Genomic DNA, 25,075 nt, shown 5'->3' on the forward strand with positions numbered 1-25,075 from the left:
TCTGCCAAGAAAGACAACTTCAGTTTAATTTTAAGCATAGTTGGTCCAAAGCCATTTGCTCTCGCAATAAGGAAACCTCAATTCTAGTATTTTTATTAACTCCCACTTCATGACAATAAAACTGTATCGTTTACCAAAACATGCTCTTGAGGGGAAGGAGTGAATTAAGGAATCCATGTGTCCAATTCATCTAAGAAATTAAGTTTTAAAGAGAAAAAGAGGCAGAGAAGCTAAAATACAGCCTTGTTTACTCAATTAAAATGATCATGTGAATCATCATGAGAACACTCCCAGTGCCCCTGATTCTACTGCAAATATAAGAGTGACTTCTAAAAAGGTAACCGCATAGACATGAAAGGCTTTTTCTCTGCTCCTTTTAATTGGGTGAATCTTTCTATTGACACAAACCCCATTAATACAACCTGAGACCACAATATAGTCTCAGCATTAAAGGCAGTGTATGATTAAACCATCAAAATATTTCCAAGTGATGTATAAGACATATCTGACTAAATAACACTTATCTGAGGCAGCTGAATTAATAACTTTTGTATGTATTTTGTACTGGAAAGTACAACAACCATGCATATTCCAACAAAAAGAGCAGCAAAAGGAGCTGCTGCTGCTATAGCAGTGGCGAAGTTAAATTATGGTTTAATTAAAGGCTCAAGCCAAAATTAAATAAAGGAGTTCTAATTCAAGTTACACAAAACCATGGCTCCAAGCCTAGTCTACGTCAAAGTTACTAGTATACCAGCATTTTTAATCTAACAGCTCAGCACATTTAATAGGAAAAGACTTTGGATACAAGTATCAAAAGAATGTTCCTACTTAAAATTTAATTTTTTTCCTTCCAAAAAATACACTTTTTCTTTGCCACAGACTGCCACTTATTATGGTAATTTACCTGAAAAGAGAAATACCCACTCTAATTTTGCAACCAAAAGTACTTCAAGCATTAACTTGTTGTTTTTATCTGTTAACCTATGGAGATTATTATAGAAACTTACATGTTGGGCATGTGTCCTACATACCATATTCTGTGGACTAGTGAAATGAAACCTATTTTAACAGCCATAATGAATGTGTTCAATCATAATAAAACATTAAATGGCACCATAAATATGTAAGCACAGTATAGTTGGGATAGTCCTGGTAGCTGTCCCTAAAAGTTATTATCAGAGCCCTCTTTTTACATCTCCCCAGTTGGTTAACCCGGAGCCACTGATTGAAAACCTCCAAGGAAATCCTATCTTAATCTTTGGTTTCTTTTCAAAGATACATTAAAATTTCTGACATTTAAAGAATATATAGGAGAAAAGAGTAGGTAAGGGCACATATGAAACAAGATTAGCCATGAGTGGGTACCCACTGAAGCATCACTGTACTGTGCTGCCCCTATTTTTAAAATTTTCATAATAAATTTTAAGTATATTATAACAAGACAGTTAGTTCCTGGTTTCCCACAGAAAGTATTAAAATAAATTTATTTATTCTCAAAAGATAAAAAAAATAACAAGTGTTGGTGAGAATATGGAAAAAAAGGGAATCCTTGTGCACTTTGATGGAAATGTAAATTGGCACAGGAAATGTATATTGGAAAACAGTATAAAGGCCCCTCAAAAACTTAAAAATAGAACTATCATGTAATCCTTCAATGCTACTTCCAGATCTGTATTGGAAAGAAACACAAACAATAACTGGAAAAGATATTTGCACCCCCATGTTATTGCAGCATTATTTACAATAGCCACAACATGGAAGCAACCTAAGTGTCCATTGATGGATGAATGGATAAAGAAAATGTTATGCACACACACAGAAAAATATTATTCAGCCATAAAAAGAAAGTAAATTGTGCCATTTGAGACACCAGGGGGGGACACAAGGGCATTATGCAGGGTAAAAGAAGTCAGAGGAAAGACAAATACCTATGATCTCACTTGTATGTGAGATCTTTAAAAAAAAACAAAAACATAGATACAGAGAACAGATTGATGGTTGCGAGAGGTGGGGGCTGGGTTATGCGTGAGGGTACAAACTTCTAGTTATAAAGTAAATAAGTCCCGGGGATGCAATGTACAGCATGCTGACTATAGTTAACAACACTACTGTATTTTAAAAGTTGCCAAGAGAGATGTTAAAAGGTCTCAGAACAAGGGAAAAACAATGTGTAACTATATGAAGTGATAGGTGCTAACTAGAATTATTGTGGTAATCATTTCACAGTATACAGGTTGTCCCCAAAAAATGTATACACACTTTGAACAATTATGAAGATAGTTTACTAAATACATTTCATTTTCAAAATGTAATAGAATCAGCTGTTAAAGTGCGTATACATATATTTGGGACACCCTGTATACATACACCAAATCATTATGTATATACCTAGACCTAATACATTATGTTATTTCAATTTAAAAAATAAATTTAAACCTAATAGATAAGCTGCTAAGAGCTAAGATCCAGAATCATAAAGCAACAATATGTTAGCAAACCCAAACGCAACAACAACAAAAATGCTTTCCTTGCTGTTCATTATGATTCATTACATTAATTGCACAAAATAAGAGGTAAGAAAAGTAATTAGTTACATTTAAGATATATTCTGGAATATATGATAACTTATGGTAGGTCTTTGATAGATCCACCATTAATCTGCAAAACCAACTTCTGCTTCAAAGCATCCAGAGAAATCTCTGCAGGAAAAGGACATGCTATTGAGTATCTGACAGCAGATGCCCTGATCCTTACTCAGAAAATCAGAAATTAGGTTAGCTCAGGAAGACTTACATAGATTTCAGTAGTATTGGTAGTGGTAGTTAACACAGCTGCAGTGATGTAAGTATTAAAAAAGTCATCTCTTACTGAGTACTTACACGTACTAAGAAGCACTTTTCATAATTCATTTTTCACAATAAACCTAAGAAGTAGGTACTTTTAATATGCTCATTTTAGAAATGAGACTGAGATGAACAGAGGTGCCCAATATTCCATACTGAATAGGTGACAGCAGATGCAGCCCAGGCCTTCTGGCTCTTACTCTTAATCTCCACATGTACCTCCCTAACCACCTTAACAGAAGCTAAAAGAAAGATGAGGCAGCCAGCATTCTGTTCATGCACCATAACTACTCAGTCATTCTGTTACAGTTTTGCTTCTCACTCTCCTCTAAATGTTGTCTAAGTTCTTTTTAAGTCTTAGATCCATAAATAGAAAATGCTTCTCTCCTCATCCCCAATCCACCTCCACTACTTTTCTATTGGAAAAGTTAACAGAAGCTAAGAAAAAAAATTGTAAATAACTGACTCTGCTACTTAAGAAGTCTGCAGAAAAATATAATAAAATTGTTAAACAGAACTTTATGGATAGTATCTTTATATATAAAAAGGCAGTGACCATGACGACCGAAACGAATGTATGACCGGTCACCATGCGGTGCTAGCATAGATGCACAAACACAGGTAAAGTCTATGAGTGAACTAAGAATGAACAAGACAAATGCTTGCCTTCACGGAGTTCGCACTGTAAGAAGTTTAGGTCAGGGATGAGAATTCAAAATTGCCACCAGCACAGACCTGAGGTGCCGCTTCTCAAAGTGGCCAGAGATACACCCTGTAGCGAACTGGGGGTGTGACTGAAGGGCTGGTGCTGACATGAAGGTGGGGCCATTCTGGATTTCCTAGAGGAGCCAATGGCTGCCTAGGAGGCAGAGCTTTTGACACTGACTGGCATAGAAACCGACCAATCAAAACCTAATCTGGGTGAACTGCGAAGGCAGAACCTAAGGAGGGGGCTGAGGAGGGGTTTTTAGGGCAACAGCTGTTTGGTTTAAGGTGTAAGAAAGCAGTTCAATTTTTCAATAACCGGTTTGGCAGTATAGTGCATATGGCTGGCTATCAGTCAGATATAGGGGTTATGTATTTTTGTCTGCCAACAACATCTCCTCCTGCTGAAAAAGGCTTTCTCCCCCCCCCCCCCCCCAACATTTAAGCAATCCTATCCTATATAATCTATCTATACTAATAAAAGGGTAATATGCTAATTAGACCGGGTCAACCGACTTCCTTCCGGACAAAGCCATTGTGGTGGGGGCCAAGGCAGAGGCAGTTAAGGGTAATCAGGCTGGCAGGAGAGAGCAGTTGGGGGCGAGACCAGGCTGGGAGGGAGTTAAGGGCGATCAGGCTGGCAGGGAAGGGCAGTTAAGGGCGACCAGGCCAGCAGGGGAGGGCAGCTGGGGGTGACCAGGCTGGCAGGGGAGGGCAGTTGGGGGCATTAGGCAGGCAGGCAGGTAAGTGGTTAGGAGCCAGTGGTCCTGGATTGCGAGAGGGATGTCCTGGATTGGAGAGGGTGCAGGCCAGGCTGAGGGGCACACCCCCCTCTGCACAAATTTTGTGCACCAGGCCTCTAGTGTAATAATAATTATCCTTGACCAAATAGTGATAATCAAAAGTATATTCAAATACACTTGTATAACCACAAACCATACAGTTTTAACAAAGATTAGGCATGACTATTTCATTTTCAAATATCCTCATCACATAAAATTGATGCAAGTAGAATTAGTAATTCTATCAATACTAAAGTGATGTATGTTTTTACTGCTTTATCTTATACTAATATGAGATCAAACATACTGCATAAATAGACAATTGGCAATAAAAAGTTACACTTTCAAAAACTATGCGCACAGCTAGGCCCTTCCTGGTTTTCTGAATGCAGGATTTATTTGAAAGAATTAAAAATCACTAATTACAAAGCATAAAAGTAGACAGAGAAATCTAAATAGGACCGTGAGAAACAGGCAAGGTCACATGCGAAAAAAGTAAAGGAAATAAAAAAAGAATACAATTGCAAAGAGTCCAAATGTTTTCTGAAAACATTACATTATAGGTAAGTATGTTCTGGTTCCAAAAAATATCTACTCTATTAAGCTTTACTACCTAAGACAATAATTAAAAAGTAAAGTCCATAAAAATCCTTTGACAGGAGACAAAATACCAACATTTACTTGAATACTTTTATTTTATTCAACCTTTTTTAAATTTTCTGCCTACCTCTCAAAATTAAGTTCAAAAACATTAATACATGGTCAAATTTATACAAACACTGATAAAAATGAAAATCTATGCATTTAGTGACAAGTAAAAGAAGCATATGTTGCATCAATTAACTAGGATTAATTAAATCCTAAAAGGATTAATAATGTTTAGTTTTTCAACCTTGCCATTACAAACACAGTCACACACACATACACATACACACAGAGAAGGGGAAAAGATCAAACCTAACATAAGAAAATAAGATCTTCTTACTGCTTTAGTCAAATTAAATCATAAATCAGGGTATATAATGTCCAGTCTCCCATACAATATTGTCCAATAAGAATATTCAGAATTCCTAAGACATTGCAAGATCCCCAATAAAATCCTCAGTTCAATTGTGATTAAAACATTACTTAGCAACAAAGCAGTCACAGTTACAATGACTTATAACAAGGGCTTCAATAAAAAGTTAAACTTCAATTAGCCAGAACACACAATAGCCAAAATAAATTCCTTCATCTATTCTTTGATAATTCCAATTAATTGGGGTTCTTACATGCTCTTGATACCCTAATTTTTGTACAATGAAGGAAGAAACTGACCAGATAAGATAGAGTGGGTTATGGATCTAATGCTTATTCAAATACACTCTAATGGTATGTTTGCTTTTAAAATTTTTCACATTCTGAAAAATGTCAGGCTAAGATTAACAGGGCTAAGGGGAAAATAGATTTGGAACAAACCATTGGAAAACTACAACTCTGTCACCAGAGCACTGACAAAAACATTAATTGGTACCTAGGAAGGTAACCTGGACTGCCCAGGCAGGTCGATTAACTTGGCTGGAGGCTGCCACAAGGATATAAAAACACATCAAAAGAAGGCTAGGAGATACTCAACCAATAAAAGTGGAACTGGCCCAGAGGGGCTGCTCTTCAGGGGGCCACCATTAGTAGGGAGCCACACAAAACTGACAGGTAAATCTCTGGAAAGAAAACTCCAGGTACAAGCACTCATATTTATTATTCTCCAATCAGAGCTACAAGTGTTTCTGCTGGAAGTTCAGCAGCCAAGCTTAGGGCTATTTCCTTTCCCCTGCAAGTTATAACACCATCTCCCCAACCCTATTACTGGTTCCCCTTGCCTAGGAAAACATCCCACATGCAGCAATGTAATTTTTGTGTTCAACTGGTATAATTCTCTAATTTCTAACATGTGTGAGCAAATCCACATTATAGAAATAAAAAGACTGTGCTTTAAATACTGTATGTTTGCAAAGCAAGGCTAGCTATCCTTTTAATACTTTCTTTTGACCATTTTTCTTTTGGGTACTTCCTCTTTTTTACTTACATGAGTCTCATAAATTACAAGAGTCAGTCATTTGTCAAATGTGTAACAAATTGTTTTTCTAACTGATCACTTGATTTTATGCTGAGGTTCATGAGTTTGGAAAGATTTTTTAATGGTTTAATTGTATATATTTATGGCTTCATCTTTTCTCATTCCTGAGATTTAATGCCTCACTTTTAGATTACCCATTCCAGTGTTATAAGTAAATTCACACCTGTTTTCTTCAAATACATTTTTTACATTTGTCTTTAACTTATTTGAAATTTTAGCATAAAGTTTAAGGCAGAAATTCAGTCTGATTTTTTAATCTACAAATTGCTATTAATTCTGTATTTCCATTTTCCCCGCTAAGTTGAAGTGCCATTTTTATCATTCAAAGTATCAAATACGTTTAGATTGACCCTCTTTTCTATTACATTGCTCTGTGTGGTTAGAGGCTATGACAGGGAATATTTAACAGGCAGAAAACAGAGTAGAAATGCTAGACACACTTTAATTCAAACAGTATTGAGAGGTACTGTTTAAATTCTGCAGCTTCCTGATGGTCCTATCCCTCCCCAAATCATCATTTTTTCAGAAATTTTACCAAGTACATATGAAAGAAATTAAATTAGAGTACCTATCAAAAAGCAAGAAAAAAAGTCAGAGCAGGCTAGAAGGAAAAGTGAAGTATTCTTTTGAATTCAAAGGCCCATAGGACTATACTTCTAATGCACGTAGGTTGCTTCTGATAACCATTTTATAATCATAAAGAACAGATTAGTTAACAAGGGTGGCCAAGTAAGCTACATCTAAGATTAGCAATACTTTGATTCAAAAGAAGCAACAGATCTGGATATTTGGATTTCAAAAGAACAAAGACCAAATAATTAAATGTTATGCTTAAGTTTTTCCAGAAATTCCAGTTTCCTTAATTACATAATCTCTATGTTCTACAAAAGCTTATCTAGGGGCTTAATGTACCAGCTAGTAATTAGGCTGCTTTCATTCCATAAAAGTTTATAAACATCGTTTTTAATGTTTTTCTTTACTATAGCATCATAAAATTATAATAAATGAAATTAAAAGTCTAGATTTAGGCTAAGGGATGTAATAGCAGGCCTTATGTACAGTATCTCACAATTGTGTCATAAATTTTTCCCAATACTTACTTATTAAGCAATGGATGTTATGGGAGTAACGTGAATTGTCTGGGATGGTAAAGCTGCCATCACAGATAGCAACCTGACTCTCACCAAAAGGAAGAGTGAAGAAACAAAGTTTATACAGTAAACATCCCAGTGCCTGTAAAATAAAGAAGCATGAATATAGTCAGAACTCAAATAAGCAACTTAACCACAAGACATAAAAATAGCACTAAACCAAAAACTAAATTTGTTATTTTAAAAAAGACTAATGTTTCTATACTGAATCAATCCTTTCACAAATTACTTGCTTAAACTAATTAATGAGCTTATTTGTTGAGAAGACATTTAACTATATCATTTCCATGTTTTTCTATCACATCTGTGGATAGCTGTCTAAATTAATGCTATCATAGAACTCTAAATCATAAATAATATAACTAAAATTAGAAGTGGTTGGTCCCTTTGAGGAAAAAATTTTACTTTTATTTCTTTCACAAGGAAAATATATATTTAATACATAACTAGCATATAACGAACTAAGTAAGCACAACGAACCTTCTAGCAGCATTTTTAAAAAATTCACTATAAAACATGTTTTAAAATCCTGGGATTCCAAATGAGTTAGCCATAACAGTTAAATTTATTAGACACTAAGCATGTTTCATTATTTCCTACTATAAAAATTAGACTATTTTTCCGCATAACCCTATGATCTTTATTCTATAACTAGAGGCCCGGTGCATGAAATTCGTGCACGGAGGGGGGTTGTCCCTCAGCCCAGCCTGTACCCTCTCCAATATGGGACATCCCTCTCACAATCCAGGACTGCTGGCTCCCAACTGCTTGCCTGCCTGCCTTCCTGATTGCCCCTAATGGCTTCTGCCTGCCAGCCTGATCACCCTCTAACCACTCTGCTGCCAGCCTGTTTGCCCCCAACTTCCCTCCTCTGCCGGCCTGGTCACCCCTAACTGCCCTCTCCTGCAGGGTTGATCACCTCCAACTGCCCTCCCTTGCAGGCCTGGTCCTTCTCAACTGCCCTCCCTTGCAGGCAGGGTGCCTCCCAACTGCCCTCCCCTGCTGGCCATCTTGTGGTGGCCATCTTGTGTCCACATGGGGGCAGGATCTTTACCACATGGGGGCAGTTATATTGTGTGTTGCAGTGATGATCAATCTGCATATTACTCTTTTATTAGATAGGATTTACTATTCATATTTGTACCTGGATAATCTATATTAAAATTCAAAAAGGCAGGGCTCTGTCTGCTTCACAGACATCACAGCACCAATAAATCTACTTGCTGACAACAAAAACAAAATACCCTAAAAATGAAATTGTAGCTAAGCTGGTAACAGCTCAAACCAGAGAACCAGTAATGAAATGTAATTTTCAGGTCAAGAAATCATTATGTTGTCACAAGATGTGTAATCTACAAGCCTTAAATGTGTAAGGGGTATTTCTAATTCTAAACAGATTGTACAAACTTATCCAATAGTTAGTATACAATTTTATCAACAATACTAAAATTTATCCTTACCATCTAAAAATCAGCAAATCAGTTTTGCTTTGTTGAATTTTCTCCACATACCAACTTAGCAAATGCAACTAAAAAATACTCTAAGCTTTATAACTATTATGAAGATCACAATACACAGAAACACCTGTGTTAAATTTAATATTAATTTACTAACCATTACTTTCAACATTTTAACAGTGTTCTAAGGAAAACATTTAAAGGCTCTAGAAATTTCAATATATCCATTCAAAGACATTACAGGGTTATTTATTATATGATTAACAAAACTGTGAAGATTCTGCCCAGCCAGTGTGGCTCAATGGTTGAGCATCAACCCAGGAACCAAGAGGTCATAGTTAGATTCCTAGTCAGGGCACAGGTCCGGGGTTTCGTGCTCAATCCCCATTGGATGGTGTGCAGGAAGCAGCCAATTGATGATATTACTCTCACACTGATGTTTCTCTCTCTCTATCCCTCCCCCTCCTCTCTCTCAAAAAAATCAATAAAAACATTTTTTTTAAACTATGAAGCTTCTGAATAGAAAAATCCAGTAAAATGTGGCTTTAAAAAATTTATGATGCTTTGTTTTATAAGATATCTTCAGCATGTATGCAGTAAATTGAGGATGAGGTTCCCTTAACAATAATAAAAAAATACTATTAATGGTGTAATATCTGCATTAAATTACACTTTCTCCTACCCAGATGACAGTCTAGGCCAGTGGTTCTCAACCTTTCTAACGCCGCGACCCTTTAATATAGTTCCTCATGTTGTGGTGACCCCCCAACCATAAAATTATTTTCGTGGCTACTTCATAACTGTAATTTTGCTACTGTTATGAATCATAATGTAAATATCTGTGTTTTCTGATGGTCTTAGACGACCCTGCTAGCGGTTCTCAAAAGGGATCTCCATTTTAGCCAGTTTTATCTCATCAATCAGACCTTTAGTAATGTGTCATGTGTTACAGTAAATGTTCTGGGAGTAACCAGTTAACAGTTTTAGACAGCAATGTCACTATACTTAAAAACATAAATCTAAAATACTCTGCTTCATGTTGTCTGAACACAATGAGGTGTCCTAGTTTTTTCACACCAAAGGCATTTCCCTCTTTATCCATTTTATATTATGAGACTTGTCAAAAAACAAGAGAGAACAAATGACCTGATTTTAAAAGCTATCACCATCCTCCATTTTCCTCATAAAAAAAAGGTAACATGAAGCATCTTCCACCTAAAATGTGGTAGCTTACTTATGTTTCACCTGAGCTAAGACAAGCATAAAAAACACACCATGCAAATTAAAGTTCTATCTCTGTCCAGCATATAAACATAGCTTCTGTTTTCTGATTATTTTTCTTGCTTCTTTTTTTTTATCTTTGAGTATCTATAACCCCATAATTATCCCCAGTTAGCTGTTGGAGAAATTCTACTCCATATACTAATTTATAAATAGCATAAATTTTAAACTTATCACTGACAACTTAGTATGTTGCTTGGCATGCACACCAAGTCTGGTGAAAAATAAACAACAAAAAGATTCCCTCTCCTTTTCGTTAAGATACTGGGTAAGCCTTCATGATTGCAAAACAGTACTGAGCTATGATGTCTGTTTCTTCTGCTGTTGAAATAGATTTTTAGGTAATACAGATTTCAACAGCCAGTCACAAAATTAGGTCAGTAAACGCTTCCACAGTCACCTCTTCTAATACTTTCATTTTATCAATTCAGATCCAATTGAATTTGCTTTCTACATTGTACTACAAGCCATTTAATGAGTCAAATGTTAATACTGAGAAAAGCAAATTAAATTTGAGTTATACAAGATGGTGATCTAAAAGCAGTATCAAATTAAACCAAACTTATTCATAGTGTGATTCAATTATGTGTATGGTTAAAAATGCAACTACCACAAGATTTAAGAAACACCATTTGGTGAAAAAAGTATATATTATGTGGACAGATAAAAAGATATCAAAGCTATTCTTTTTTTATTACCTTGCAGGAATATTTGGGTATCCCAACCCCAAGAGGAAGAGTCCAGGAGAAGAGAACCAAGGAGATATTCATTTTATTTCACACATTACTTTGAACTACTTTCTGAACATTATGTTTTAAAAATAAAATAAACATGACTTTTCTAGTAAACTCTGGAACTATTTCCAAAGGATTTTTTTCCCTCCATCCCTAACATGGTCACTAGTGGTAGATATAGCTAAATACTAGCTGAAGTTAAATGAATTCACATTTAAAGTACCTCCCTGCTAGTTTATTAAATATTACTAAAATATAGTTTGCTTATGAAATAAGTTCTAAAGAGGTACTGACATCTCTATATATAAAAGGCTAATATGCTAAGTGTCCGACCGTTCGCTATGATGTGCAATGACCACCAGGGGGCAGACGCTCAATGCACAGGTATGGAAACATGAGAGAGACTGATGAATCTCAGAGGGAAGGGGAAAGGGAGAAGGAGGTAGGGCGGGAAGAGATTAACCAAAGATCTTATACGCATACTAGAGGCCCGGTGCACAGATTTGTGCACCGGTGGGGGTCCCTCAGCCTGGCCTGCGCCCTTTCACAATCCGGGACCCCTCGGGGGATGTCATACTACTGGTTTCAGCCCAATCCCCACAGGCAAGGCCTGGGGACCCCACCGGTGCACGAATCCGTGCACCAGGCCTCTAGTCCTATCATAAAGTTCAACTTTATAGACACACAATCTATCTTAATAATTCAATCCAGATATATATGATATGCTAAATAAAAAACTTGATATATGTTTTAGTCAATGACATGTTTATAATTAGAAAAAAAGTTTTACGCATGTTAATTTCCTAAAATATTCTAGGAAGTTATCAGGGTAATTACTCAAGAGTAATGTCCAGCTTTTCCATAAAGTGATCAACCAAAATTCCACTCAATCAAAAAAATGTTAACACTCATATATAATCTAAACATACAAAAAATATCATGGTAAAAAGTTACATTATATGGAAGCCAGTTATTTGCTTTTTTATACCTAAGCTTTCCTTCTCAGGATTAAGAAGATAAAATGTTCTATTTTCATCTCCTGAATAAGAATCTCTACTATACAACACTTTTCTGCTTATTAGGAAATACCTTTTGGGGAACAGGGGACAAGTAATCAATTGAACTCAAATTTTTTAAATTTGGTTAGAGAAAACATCAACCTTTCTTGGCCTTACCCAGATATCAGCCTTGGTGGTGATGTGTTTCCCTCCATAAAGGTTGATCATTTCAGGGGCTCTGTATGACAGAGTTGTATACCTGGCAGTAAATAAGTAAAATGGAGTGGAAATATAAAAATAAAATAAAAAGACAGATACTACATTGTTTCTACATAAAATACTACAAAAAAATTTCTCTGCTCAGTAACATTAGATAAAAATAATACTACTTTTAAAAGGCATTAAAAATCTATCAAGGATTAAACAATACAAAACATGTACATATACACATTTTTTATTCAACAAGTACAATAGCATCTATACTAATAAAAGGGTAATATGCTAATTAGACCGGGTCGACCAGCCATCTTCCGGACGTCCAACTTCCTTCTGGACAAAGCCATGGTGGTGGGGGCTGAGGCAGAGGCCGTTAGGGGCGATCAGGCCAGCATGGGAGGGCCGGTGGGGGTGGGATCAGGCCAGCAGGGGAGGGCAGTTGGGGGCAACCAGGCTGAAAGGGGATGGCAATTGAGAGCAAGATCAGGCCGGCAGGGGAGGGCAGTTGGGGGCAACCAGGCCTGCAGGGGAGGGCAGTTGGGGGCGAGATCAGGCCAGCAGGGGAGGGCAGTTGGGGGTGAGATCAGGCCAGCAGGCGAGGGCTGTAGGGGGCAAGATCAGGCTGGCAGGGGAGGGCAGTTGGGGGTGAGATCAGGTTGCAAGGGAGGGCAGTTAGGGGTGATTAGACAGGCAGAGGCAGTTGGAGGTGAGATCAGGCCAGCAGGGGAGGGCAGTTGAAGGCGAGATCAGGCTGGCAGGGGAGGGCAGTTGGGGGTGAGATCAGGTTGCAAGGGAGGGCAGTTAGGGGTGATTAGACAGGCAGAGGCAGTTGGAGGTGAGATCAGGCCAGCAGGGGAGGGCAGTTGAAGGCGAGATCAGGCTGGCAGGGGAGGCAATTGGGGGCAACCAGGCCAGCAGGGAAGGGCAGTTGGGGGTGAGATCAGGCCGACAGAGGAGGGCTGTTGGGGGCGAGATCAGGCAGGCAGGGGAGGGCAGCTGGGGGCAAGCAGGCTGGCAGGGGAGGGCAGTTAGGGGTGATCAGGCAGGCAGAGGCAGTTGGAGGCAAGATCAGGCTGGCAGGGGAGAGCAGTTGGGGGTGAGATCTGGCTGGCAGGGGAGGGCAGTTAGGGGCGATCAGGCAGGGAGGCAGAGGCAGTTAGGGGTGATCAGGCAGGCAGAGGCAGTTAGGGGTGATCAGGCAGGCAGAGGCAGTTGGAGGCAAGATCAGGCTGGCAGGGGAGAGCAGTTGGGGGTGAGATCTGGCTGGCAGGGGAGGGCAGTTAGGGGCGATCAGGCAGGGAGGCAGAGGCAGTTAGGGGCAATGTGGCAGGCAGAGGCAGTTAGGGGCGATCAGGCAGGCAGGCAGGTGAGCAGTTAGGAGCCAGTGGTCCCAGATTGCGTGAGGGATGTCCGACCGCCCGTTTAGGCCCGATCCCTGTAGGATCGGGCCTAAACGGGCGGTCGGACATCCCTCATGGGATCCCCAATTGGAGAGGGTGCAAGCTGGGCTGAGGGAACCACCCCCCCATGCACAAATTTAGTGCACCGGGCCACTAGTCTCTAATGATAAAAAACTTAGTTCTCTTTAACCTTTTGCACTCGGATGTCGAGATTAAAATTACTCTTTGAATGTATCAATAATTTGAAATATAAAAAATCCAAATAAATAAGTTTGTATGAAAAGAAACTCCAGTTTTTTATTCTACTGCCGCGCTTTGTAAAATCTGGGGTATTTAAAAAATTAAATCCTGAGTAGAATAAAGGAATCGAGAAAAAAGCAAGTGAGTGCAAAGGGTTAATACAAAAATTTTAATAAAGACAATGTTTTGGGAACATAGTTTTCCTTGAGTTCCTTATTTGAAATAATATAACTTAAAATATACTTATCAAAATATTTTAATCAATCCTATATAATAAATAGGTAATATGCAAATTGACCGCCACACCCTCGCACAAGATGGCCGTCCCCATGTGGTCACAAGATGGGCAATCAGGCCAGCAGGGGAGGGCAGTTAGGGATGACAGGGCCGGCAGGGGAGGGCAGTTGGGGTGACCAGACCTGCAGGGGAGGGCAGTTAGGGGTGACCAGGCCGGCAGGAGAGGGCAATTAGGGGCGACTGAGCCAACAGGGGAGGGCAGTTGGGGGGGACCAGGCCTACAGGGGAGGGCAGTGGGGTGGGGGGGGGGACCAGGCTTGCAGGGGAGGGCAGTTGGGGGGGACCAGGCCAGTAGTTGGGGGCGACCAGGCCAGCAGGGGAGGTCAGTTGGGGGCAATCAGACCGGCAGGGGAGCAGTTAGGCATCGATCAGGCTGGCAGGGTATTGGTTAGAGGGATGATCAGGTTGGCAGGCTGAAGCAGTTAGGGGTAATCAGGCAGGCAGGTAGGCGAGCGGTTGGGAGCCAGCAGTCCCAGATTGTGAGAGGGATCCCAGATTGGAGAGGGTGCAGGTTGGGCTGAGGGACACTCCCCCCCGCACCCCACCCCAGTGCACGAATTTCATGCACCAGGCCTCTAGTTTAAAAATAAAACTTATTTCAAAATATTAGTTTATATGTTCACTAAGAAGTTTGTTTTCATTGACTCTAACATACTTCCTTGCACATGGCAGTAAATCTCCTTTAGGTTTGTTTTTATAATTGTTGTTTTAAAAAATCTAGGTGCCATAATTTTAACTACACTAATTAAGTACAATTCTAATACTGCCATCATAAGCTATTTGGAATTATAAGACACTGTGAATATTAAGCAATACAAAAACCCCAAATACATTATGAACAGAATATTTTAATGAAGTAGTGCTTGATTTCATGGCAGAAATTAACAAAATATGGAAGAACTTCCTATATCATGGCATAACTTAAAATTCATTTTGACTGTTTATAGGTTTTATTTTACATAAAGTGTTCTTAAAAGTGAGCATTCTACCATCTTACTGATTTCAATGACCCTGATTGGTGGGACATTCTGAATGATAGAGAGAAACAACCCAAGAAACCAGAATATGAAATGCATGCAGGCAGGACTTTTGTTCACTGCTAGCCTGCAGCACCCCCTTACTACTATCCTTTAGTGTCCACTACATTGCAGGCCCTAGATAAATACCTCTTAATTAAGTAAATGGTTGGGCCATTAACTCCTCAACTGAGTCACAAAGCACACCCTCATAAGTTTACATTCATCATTAATGCAAATTTCTATTAAACCTTAACTATACTTCAGATCTCAACAACAAGAAATAAAACCTAGCAAGTTAGAGGTACTTGAGCAGAATCAAAGGAGCCATTATATATCACAATCCAATCATTTTTGCATTCCCAAGAAGTCAATTCAATAATTTATTGTTCTTGACTTCTTCAGGACATTTATATGTTTACTAAGGAGTTGTTTTTATGGAATCTAACATAATCACCATAAGCTAAGTTCTCTGGATAGAAATATGTAGTCTAGAAATCCATAGTGCTATACAACTAAGCCAGGGTAATATCAGCTCTACTTGAGCTATTTCGAAATATAAGTTACAGTTCAAATAACAGCTCCTAGATAGTTTAAACAACTGAGAATGTGTGAAGAAGTGGATAACTCAGAAAAGGCAACTACTTATAAATTTGTATTCTGACAGATCTTTCTGCAGTCTGTATCATTTCATTGAGGTAATCTAAGACTTACAAACAGTTCCATTTTATAAAACAGAAAAGTCTTAACAAGTAACCTAGCAACCTTGGAAAGTACAAGAATAAGGAAACATAAAGCAGATATGACTAATTTTTTTATCAGAGAGCTTTCCAGTACACTATTACTAAGTAACACATTTTCAACAGTTTTCAATGCATACAGAAGTCAACTTGTTAATATTAAATACGAAGTAAAAGTTTAAATGTTTTCAAATAATTTAATTTTTCCTAACAAAAACAGTACTACTAAAAATAAAGATGCTTAACTGAATTCAACAGTGAAAACTCCCTTTAATGGTTCCTCTAATTACTACAGCTTATTTAACAACTTTCTTGATAAATGTGTTTAAAACATAGATGAATAACTTGTATCCATGGTAAAATGTATTTCCTATTGAGCTAGATCAGACATAAATTAATCAATGTCTATGGTATAAAAGTGTTTTGAAGAAATCTATGAATGGAATATCTAAAATATATATTAGCAGAGCTGATCACAGACCCAAGTTAACTAAAATTCCCTTAAGACAAATGCAATAAAGATAAACACTTACTTTTTAATTTCTTCTTCTACTATATTCACTCCATCTTTTTGAGGATTAAGAAATTTATTAGTGGCACTGCCAAAGTCACAAAGTACATAGTTTCCACCATCATTCAACAAAATATTTTCTACCTTAAGAGAAAAAAATCAATAATTAGTACTATTTTCAAAATGAAGATTATCTTTTTACAACCATGACCTTACACAATAAACATTGAAGGGTTTATGATATATACATATACACATACATATACAGATCATATACTGTACATACAGTATATACTATATATATGATACCTCAAATTATGAGGAAGGACAAATGAATCAGACAAAAAATATACTCTACTATGTCCACTGCTTCTCTTACTAAAAACAGAGAAGTGCTTCTTCCATCCCAGGATGATTTTTGCAGGGGACAAGAAACCCCAAATAAATCCTCTCTAAAAGTGCTTCAGTGAAAGAGAGGAACTTGTAGCAGTCAGAGTCTATACTATACCTCCATTTCTCTCAATTTCTGACACTTTACCTTATCTATAGAAAAGCAATAACAAAAAACATTAAAATTCTTACCCTGACTTTTAATACCATTTTTATATAAAATACTACACTGAGCAAATTATATAGTATCTTAGAAGGTGAGAAGTGATAATAAAAAAGAGAGCCGGTAGAAAGCGGGAATGTTAGGTTGTAACTGTAACTAAGGCAGTATAAGACAGAACTCAGTGAGAAGGTGAACCTGAGCAAACTTGAAGAGTGAAAGGTTAGCCATGGGATATCTGCGCATAAAGAATTTCAGGAAGAGGAATTTTTGAATCTTAATGTTTGTGGATATCCAAGAAGACACCTATAGTTTTACAAGGTATGTGCACTGGCATCTCTAGTAGTATGATACCAGAAATGTTCGATCCACTTTGGAGACTTTTTCCAATGTAATAGGGTATCAGATACAAGAGGTCTGAGTGCACAAAAAGGTTAAAATATAGTATGACTTTAAAGATAATCACCACCCAATCTACAGCCAGTCTTTAGATGACATCAGGAAATGCAGCAGGGGACAGAGGCCAAGCTCAGTGCTGGTAAGAAAAACTGATTTAGATGAAAATAGCCCAAGAACATTTTAACTTGAAAGTTAAAAATGCATCAATACATGAGGATTCTAAATTTTGTACCTTCAGATCCCGGTGAATTATTGGAGTCTTACACTGATGCAACCTCGCAACAGCTTCACAGGTATCACAGAATATCTGTAACACTTCTGGTTCCGTAAAACCTGTCTGCAGCTTCTTATTCATCTGATTCACTACCTGCCCAGCTAACCAAAAAAGTAATTTTGAGAGGACATATTTGTATACATGCAGTCTATCACAAAGAAATTAAGAAATGCATTTATGATCTCAGGTACGAGGGAATTGGCTTTTTCATAATTCTCCTGTAAGGATACTTATTACACCATTAAGTACTGATTCAATGAAATACATTTTATCATATTTTACATCTCTAACTTGAGAACATCTTACATAGATGATGTCCTGCTAATGCAATTGCCATGTTTTAACATTTTAACATATCTGAAATCAGGGTGTACCTTATAATTGACAGCATCATAAATTTTTAAAAAGTTTATTTCACACTATGCTAATTATTGGGTAAACAAAAATAAAGTTGCTATTGTCATAGAATTTATAATCTAAAGGCAGAGATAAACATTAAAAAGTCACATAAATAAACAAACACATATCATAATTATGTACAATCCTATACAATAAAAGCCTAATATGCTAAGTGTCTGGTCATCCAGTTGTCAGTTCAGCCAATCAAAGCGAATTTGCTAATGATATGCTAAGGCCCCTCAACCGCTCGCTATGACATGCACTGCCACCAGGGGGCAGTCGACCAGTCAGCCAGTCACTATGACATGCACTGATCACCAGGGGGCAGACGCTTCGACTAGTAGGTTAGCTTTGATTGAGCGAGACAGGCCGGGCATGCCCTGGAGCCTTTCCGCGGTCCCTCCCTGGCTGGCCAACCTCCTGCATCCCTTCCTGGCCCCGATCGTGCACCAGTGGGGTCCCTCTGCCTGGCCTGCGCCCTCTCACAATCTGTTGACCCCTCGGGGGATGTCGGAGAGCCAGTTTCGGCCCGATTCCACAGGCCAGGCCGAGGGACCCCAGTGGTGCACGAATTCGTGCACCGGGCCACTAGTAAGAATAATGAGAGAAACCTATGTTAAACTGGTGAAGGAGGATGAGGAAGAAAGAGTGCTAGATAAGGCCAATCTAAGGAAGTTATATTTATGTTTAGAATGAAGGGTAGGTAGGAATTAACCAGGAAGAGATATGGAACAAGAGCAGATTAGGGATAGCGAGTGGCAATTACAAAGGCCTCCAGTTTGGGAAAGAGCTTAATGACTTTAAGTAGCTTAAAGAAAGCCAATGTGGACATGGTCTAGAAAGCAGAGAAGAGGGTAAGGTGAGAAGAGACTGACAAGGCAGAAAGCAATCAGAAATACTTACATTTAATTTAAGAACTAAAGAAACTTCCTTATCTGACTTTTTAAAAGATTTCCTTGATTGAGGGATAAGGGAATCAGAAGAGTGGAAATGAATAAGAAGCTAATACTGTAAACTAGGTAAGGGATAATGGGTAGAGTAATTTGCTAAAATTAAATAGCCACACGTAAGTCCTGAGAGAATTATTATATACTACAATATACCACAATAACTGCAGTCCAGTAATGACAATTCTTAATTATTAAGAAATTATCATTATATTTTAAGAGCAAAAGTAAATATATGATTCATTCAGAAGCCAGTCTGATGAAAAATCATGTTTGGGGATTTTAAAAAGGCAAGTTTATGTTAACTTGAAACTTTCTTTTAACAAGCTTGAATAAATGAATCCTCGCTACTTTGAAATCTTTAAGAAGGTGCATATACAGCTCTTCCTTTTATTATTACTGTCTCAACAGCATTTTCTTGTATTTTCTGAAATGGTTGTTTCTTCTCTTAGAATTTTAAAGCAAAAAGAACATGAACATTTACCTATCAACCTCCAACTTTCTGAAAACACAAGCCCATTTCGCTGTAATTTGTTCAGGGTATCTAATAAGAATGAGGCGCCTGACCAGGCAACAATTTCCTTCACCCTCTTGTCAGACACCCTAACTCATTTTGACCCAAAATTAAACAGGATAAAAAATGTTTTCTAGGTATTCATTCACATTCTTGAAATATCATTTCACTGCTAAAGAAATCAAAATCTTAAACTCACTTCACCTCTTCTAAAGATTCAATGTTGTAATCAGTAGAATGAATTTTAAACAAATGTTAATCCTCTTCCTTCCACTGAGAGATATATTTGAGCTAATAACCTTGAATGACAAAATTCAGCCCCCCCCCCCAAAAAAAGCTAAAAGCTATATTTGAGCTGCATTTCAAATGTAGACACAAAAAAACATTTTATTATTCAAAATCAAACTCTTCTGAAAATTATGTTAAAGTAAGATTATTCTAAAGAAAAGTAAGATTTAACTATATATACTGAAGGTCTTTTAAAACAAGATGCATAGAGCTCTCAAATCTTTCTATAGTTTCTAAACAGGTATCATCTCCTAAGCAAAACCTTATATACTCTTGCCAATTTCAGCACTAAAATAAAAAGGTCAACATTTCGCTAACCTCTCAAAGTAGGCAGCCAACCCTTCCTATCTGATCATACAACAGAGTAAGGCAGAAGTGGCAGTGTGCCAGTCCCAAGCCTACGCCTTAGGAGCCCTCACATCCTCTACCTGCCCTCTTATGTTTCTACCATCTCCATGGAAAAATATCCCCAGGATAGCTTGTTAGTGCCAAGAAGATGATGAGAAATATGTAAAACCAGTCCCAGCAAACCCACTGGCATATGAGCAAGCCCAGTCAAAATGAGTAGTGTCACCCCACCAAGCTCAATCTGGAACAGTTAGCCGATTGATACACAAGCAATAATAAATAACTGTTGTTTTATGATATTGAGTTTTGTAATGTTTTGTTATTAAGCAAAAGCTAACAGATTATTATCCATAGGAATTTCTGTAAAACATCTCCCCCTCAAAAAAAAATCTCTTTTCATAAAATAATAAAAATATATTAAAAATACCAACTCTGATTTCTCAAAGTTTGGTAACTAAAGCACATAAAACCTCCCTTTACTTAAGAACATTAGCAAATTAAGCAGTGTTACATCATAAACCTGCAGAGATCTAATACTGGACAAAAGATGACTGACTGTAAATATTTGATACTTGAAACCATGGTGGGGTATGTAAGCTATTTAACATATTCTTCTACTCTCTATACAGTTTTCTCTCTACATAATGCAAAACACAATGTACCTGAACTATATATATAACGCTGACTCCCTCACTAAAGCATCATCATTCCTAAACAATCTTATGTAAAACAATTAGCTTTTACAGAGGAAGTAAGGGGAGAGCATTTTTGTTCACCCATTCTCAATCCACTGGGAATTCTCATTTATTCATCTGAGAAAAGGAACTGAGAATACTCTATTCAGATCCTATAACTTATCAGGTAAAATATTTAAAGAAAACTTGTAACATAATGGAGAGAGCATATTAACAAATAGAAAAAAAATAGCCAGGAACAAAAGAAAAATATTTTTAAAAGCTGTAGTATCTGTAAAAAAAATATCTGCACCTAAAACAAGAGCAAGGTATATTTTAACAAAGAACAACAATATTGAGAGAACAAAACAGAGTTCTTAGAAATTAAAAATAACATTGCAGAAATACAAAATTATATAGAGGAGCTCAAAGATAAATTGAAGGAATGCTCCCAACACAAGGAGAATAAAAAGAAAGAAAAGAAAAATCAAAGAAAGAAAATCAGAGAATTGATCAATCTGTGGCAGGATAGTAAGAAGCTAGGAAAATTCCTGGACAAGTGGAATGGGGAAACTGAGACAAGAAAATTAAACAAGGCCAAACAGGTTGGGCAGCTTCCAGCCAGCTTATGAATCGCAAGACCTTATCCTCCCCAACCAAGGACACTTGAGAACAAATGGTTTATACAAAGAACCAATTAATGCCATTTGTGACAGCTAAACCCAAGGACAGATAAAGTCTGGGGCACAAACAACAAAACCCCAAAAGCATTTGCATGGTATCACTTGGGGGGTATTAGGCAGGAAAGATAGTTGTTAGAACAGGGGGAGGAAAAAGAGAAAAGAAAAAGGGAAGTTTATCTCACCCAGAGAACAAAGAAGTCAGCAGTCTTGGGACTTACCAAGATAAAAATCAGATGTTCTCACAAATTCTGGGAAAAGTTGCAACAATGTAAAAGGGGGATTTTGAAATCTAGTCTATCCTGCAGGGGAACTTTGAAACCTATAGAAGGGGGAAGTATAAATCCCTTCAACCTCCACAAGGCAGTGCACTCAGACTGGCTGAGTTGCCCACTTGTGCTTTATGCCAAATATATTCTTAATAAATTGGCTTGTTTTACTTCAACACTGCTGTCACGCGTCTGCTTTATCACAAGTATGACAAGAGCCAAGGAGGGGAGAGCCAAGCTCCCTTCAACTTGACCAGCTCTCCAGTAACAAATCTAGGAAGACTAATACCCTAAAAATTAAAAGTCCAAAAGGAGAGAACAGAGAAAATGAAAGAGAAAAACACTGAGTGCCCAGCAAAAAAAAGTACCACCAAAATGACCTATAACCAAGGCATATATATCTTGAAATTTTAGAATGCTGAGGATAAAGATTTAAAAAGTGTCCAAGTAAAAAAATAGGTCACATTAAAAAATTGAGAAAGCATAATGCATCCAACTTCTCAATAGTAACAGTAGGAAAAAAGTAATACCTTTAAAATTATAGATCAAATTATACCTAAACTACAACTCTTTATCCAGCCAAATTAACAAATATGGATGTAGAATAAAAATATTTTTACATATGCAAGGTTTCAAAAATGTTTTCTTCAATCCTGGTCAGGTAGCTCAGTTGGTTGGAGCGTTGTCCTGATTCGCCAAGGTTGAGTGTTCAATCCCTGGTCAGGGCACATATAAGAGTCAACCAATGAATGAATGAATAAGTGGAATAATATATGGTTATTCATTCTCTCTCTCTCTTTCTTTCTCTCATCAATTTAAAAAAAATGTTTTCTTCCATAAATCCATTATCAGAAAACTAATGAAAATGTACTCTACCAAAGACCATAATAAAAATAAGTGGGGCCCTAGCTGGCATGGCTCAGTGGAGAGAACGTCAGCCTGCGGACTGAAGGATCACAGGTTCGATTCCGGTCAAGGGCATATGCCTGGGTTGCAGGCTCAATTCCCAGTAGGGGGCATGCAGGAGGCAGCCAATCAATGATTCACTCTCATCATTGATGTTTCTATCTCTCTCCCTCCCTCTCCCTTCCTCTCTGAAATCAATAAAAATATTTAAAAAAATAAAAATAAGTGGGACGCATGAGTAGCAGAGAGTCTAAAATAGGAGGAAGGCAGAGGGAATTCGAAGAATAACAGCTAAATGCTGTTCAAAATTAAACAGAACAATGTCTCCCAAAAGGATGTTTCTAAGGAAAGAAAAAATGAAATTGACACAAATATTAAAATGTTTACGTGTAGTGCGTAAAGATTTACACTTTCATTGGGAAATGTGGGACTAAAATACTAATATGTATAAAGAAAACACAGCAAATGAAAATTGGCATAATTATTAACTCCAGGAAAAATAATAAGAAGTATAAGAAAGAAAATGCAATTACAGGCTATTACATGTCACAATTTAATGGCAGACAAAAAAATTTAAACACTAATTATTAATTCAATCCAAAAGTTGAGACTATACTACAGTGACAAGTAAAATTCTCATCTTTTCTTAAAGATACTATCTAAAACATAAAAAAAGAAAATCAGCACTAACAAACTTTCCAGAGCCCAGAATCACATACTTCGTACCCTGATTTTCTAAGTTCCTTCCTTCTCTTTCATACTCTAAGAGTCTCACTAAAACTACCAATTCTTTTCTACAAAATGCATTATAGAAATACGGAAATAAACATGAGAAGAAACATCTCGAGTATTTTAAAGAACATGTCTTGGAAGAGAGGGATGGGGCAGGAAGTTACTGATTTAGCCATAACTTAACAGATTTGACTTTTAAAAATATATACATGAATAACTTTGATCAAAATAAAAATGTCATGTAACAAAAAAAGCTTGTCGATTCAAATCAGATTTTTTAAAACTGTTAATTTTTAAAAAGCAAAAGAATGCCTTCCTCATAACAATTTGTCCCCTAAATATTGGAAGTTTATTTGGTCCCCCTTTTAAAATGTCCTCTGGTGACAATTATTTAAATTCATCTAGGGTTATAATTATGCCCAATTCAATTATCTTTAAAAAGTTAGGGCTACTGGTCAACTATAATCCAGCTAAGAATCAGAACTGTAAATGCTAGATTCAGGAAAGTGAGAAAGAGAAAATCAGTATCTTCTCCTTAAAGACATCAAAATGCTTTACAATAGAGAACATGAGATATGAATAAGAGAAAACAATCAGGAAAACATTTAACTTCTTATATTATAAATGAAAATAAGTTAAAAATACATCACAATAGATATTATAATATTAATTAACTAGAAGCCCGTTGCACGAAGTTTCGTACAATAGACTATTCCTTCACCTGGCTGCCGGCACCAGTTATCCGCCAGCAGCAGTTTTCCTCTGGCCACCCGCCGATCAGAGCGCCTCCCGCCAGCATGATCACGATCGGCCACCCCGAGAGGAACTCTGATCGGGAGGCGCTCCGATCGGGCGGGTGGCCAGAGGAAAACTGCTGCTGGCGGAAAACTGGTGCCAGCAGCCACGCAATCGGCCACCCCGAGTTCCGCCACCAGCGTCTTCCGCAGCGCCGGCCTAAGCAGCGCCGGCCGTTTAAGCTGGCGGGAGGAGCGGGGGGCGGGGACTCGCGAGTCCCCGCCCCCCGCTCCTACCGCCAGCCAATCGGCCACCCTGAGTCCTGCCCCCCGCGCCTCCAGCCGGCCCAATCGTGGGCATAGCGGAGTGATGGTAATTTGCATATTACCATATTATTAGGTATGATTTTATTTCCCTCTGTCCACCCTCCTCAGGAGTCAAATGAGAACATATTTTCTACATCACCACTACATCATCCTTCTCCTACAACCTTAAGGAAATGACAAGAGTTTCTGGTATCATAATTAACAATCGTAACTGTCTTAAGACAATCCTACCTAATAATAGAGTAATATGCAAATTGACCATACCTGTGCTACACCCACAAAAGCCACGCCCACCAGCCACGCCCACCAGGAAACCATCCTGCCGGAGGCTTTCCCGGCCTTGGGCACCAGCGGGGAGCCTGCGACGGATGGCAGGCAACTGGCGGTCAGCTCCTGCGACAATCAGAGGCTGACCAACTGGAAGTCAGTGCTAGCCCCGCCCCCAAGCAAGCGGTTAGGGGCAATTAGGCAGGCAGGCAGAGGGGTTAGGGGTGATCAGGTAGGCAGACCAGTGGTTAGGGGTGATCAGGTAGGCAGGCAAGTA

At 38.0% G+C, this 25,075-nt stretch overlaps 1 protein-coding gene across 2 annotated transcripts in view; it reads right to left on the reverse strand.

Annotated features, from left to right (window-relative positions):
* The window catches only part of BMP2K (BMP2 inducible kinase), a 137,010-nt gene that overhangs the window by 54,792 nt on the left and 57,143 nt on the right, over positions 1–25,075 (reverse strand). For both annotated transcript variants that reach the window (XM_079771745.1, XM_079771744.1), the window contains exons 4-7: positions 17,672–17,814; positions 16,513–16,634; positions 12,248–12,329; positions 7,550–7,682 (exon numbers count right to left, since the gene is read on the reverse strand). In XM_079771745.1, coding sequence (XP_079627871.1) covers positions 7,550–7,682; positions 12,248–12,329; positions 16,513–16,634; positions 17,672–17,814 — 480 coding nt within the window. The remainder of the gene's footprint in view (positions 1–7,549; positions 7,683–12,247; positions 12,330–16,512; positions 16,635–17,671; positions 17,815–25,075) is intronic.

The sequence above is a fragment of the Cnephaeus nilssonii genome (assembly GCF_951640355.1).
Source record: "Cnephaeus nilssonii genome assembly, chromosome: 1".
In the NCBI taxonomy this organism is placed as follows: domain Eukaryota; kingdom Metazoa; phylum Chordata; class Mammalia; order Chiroptera; family Vespertilionidae; genus Cnephaeus; species Cnephaeus nilssonii.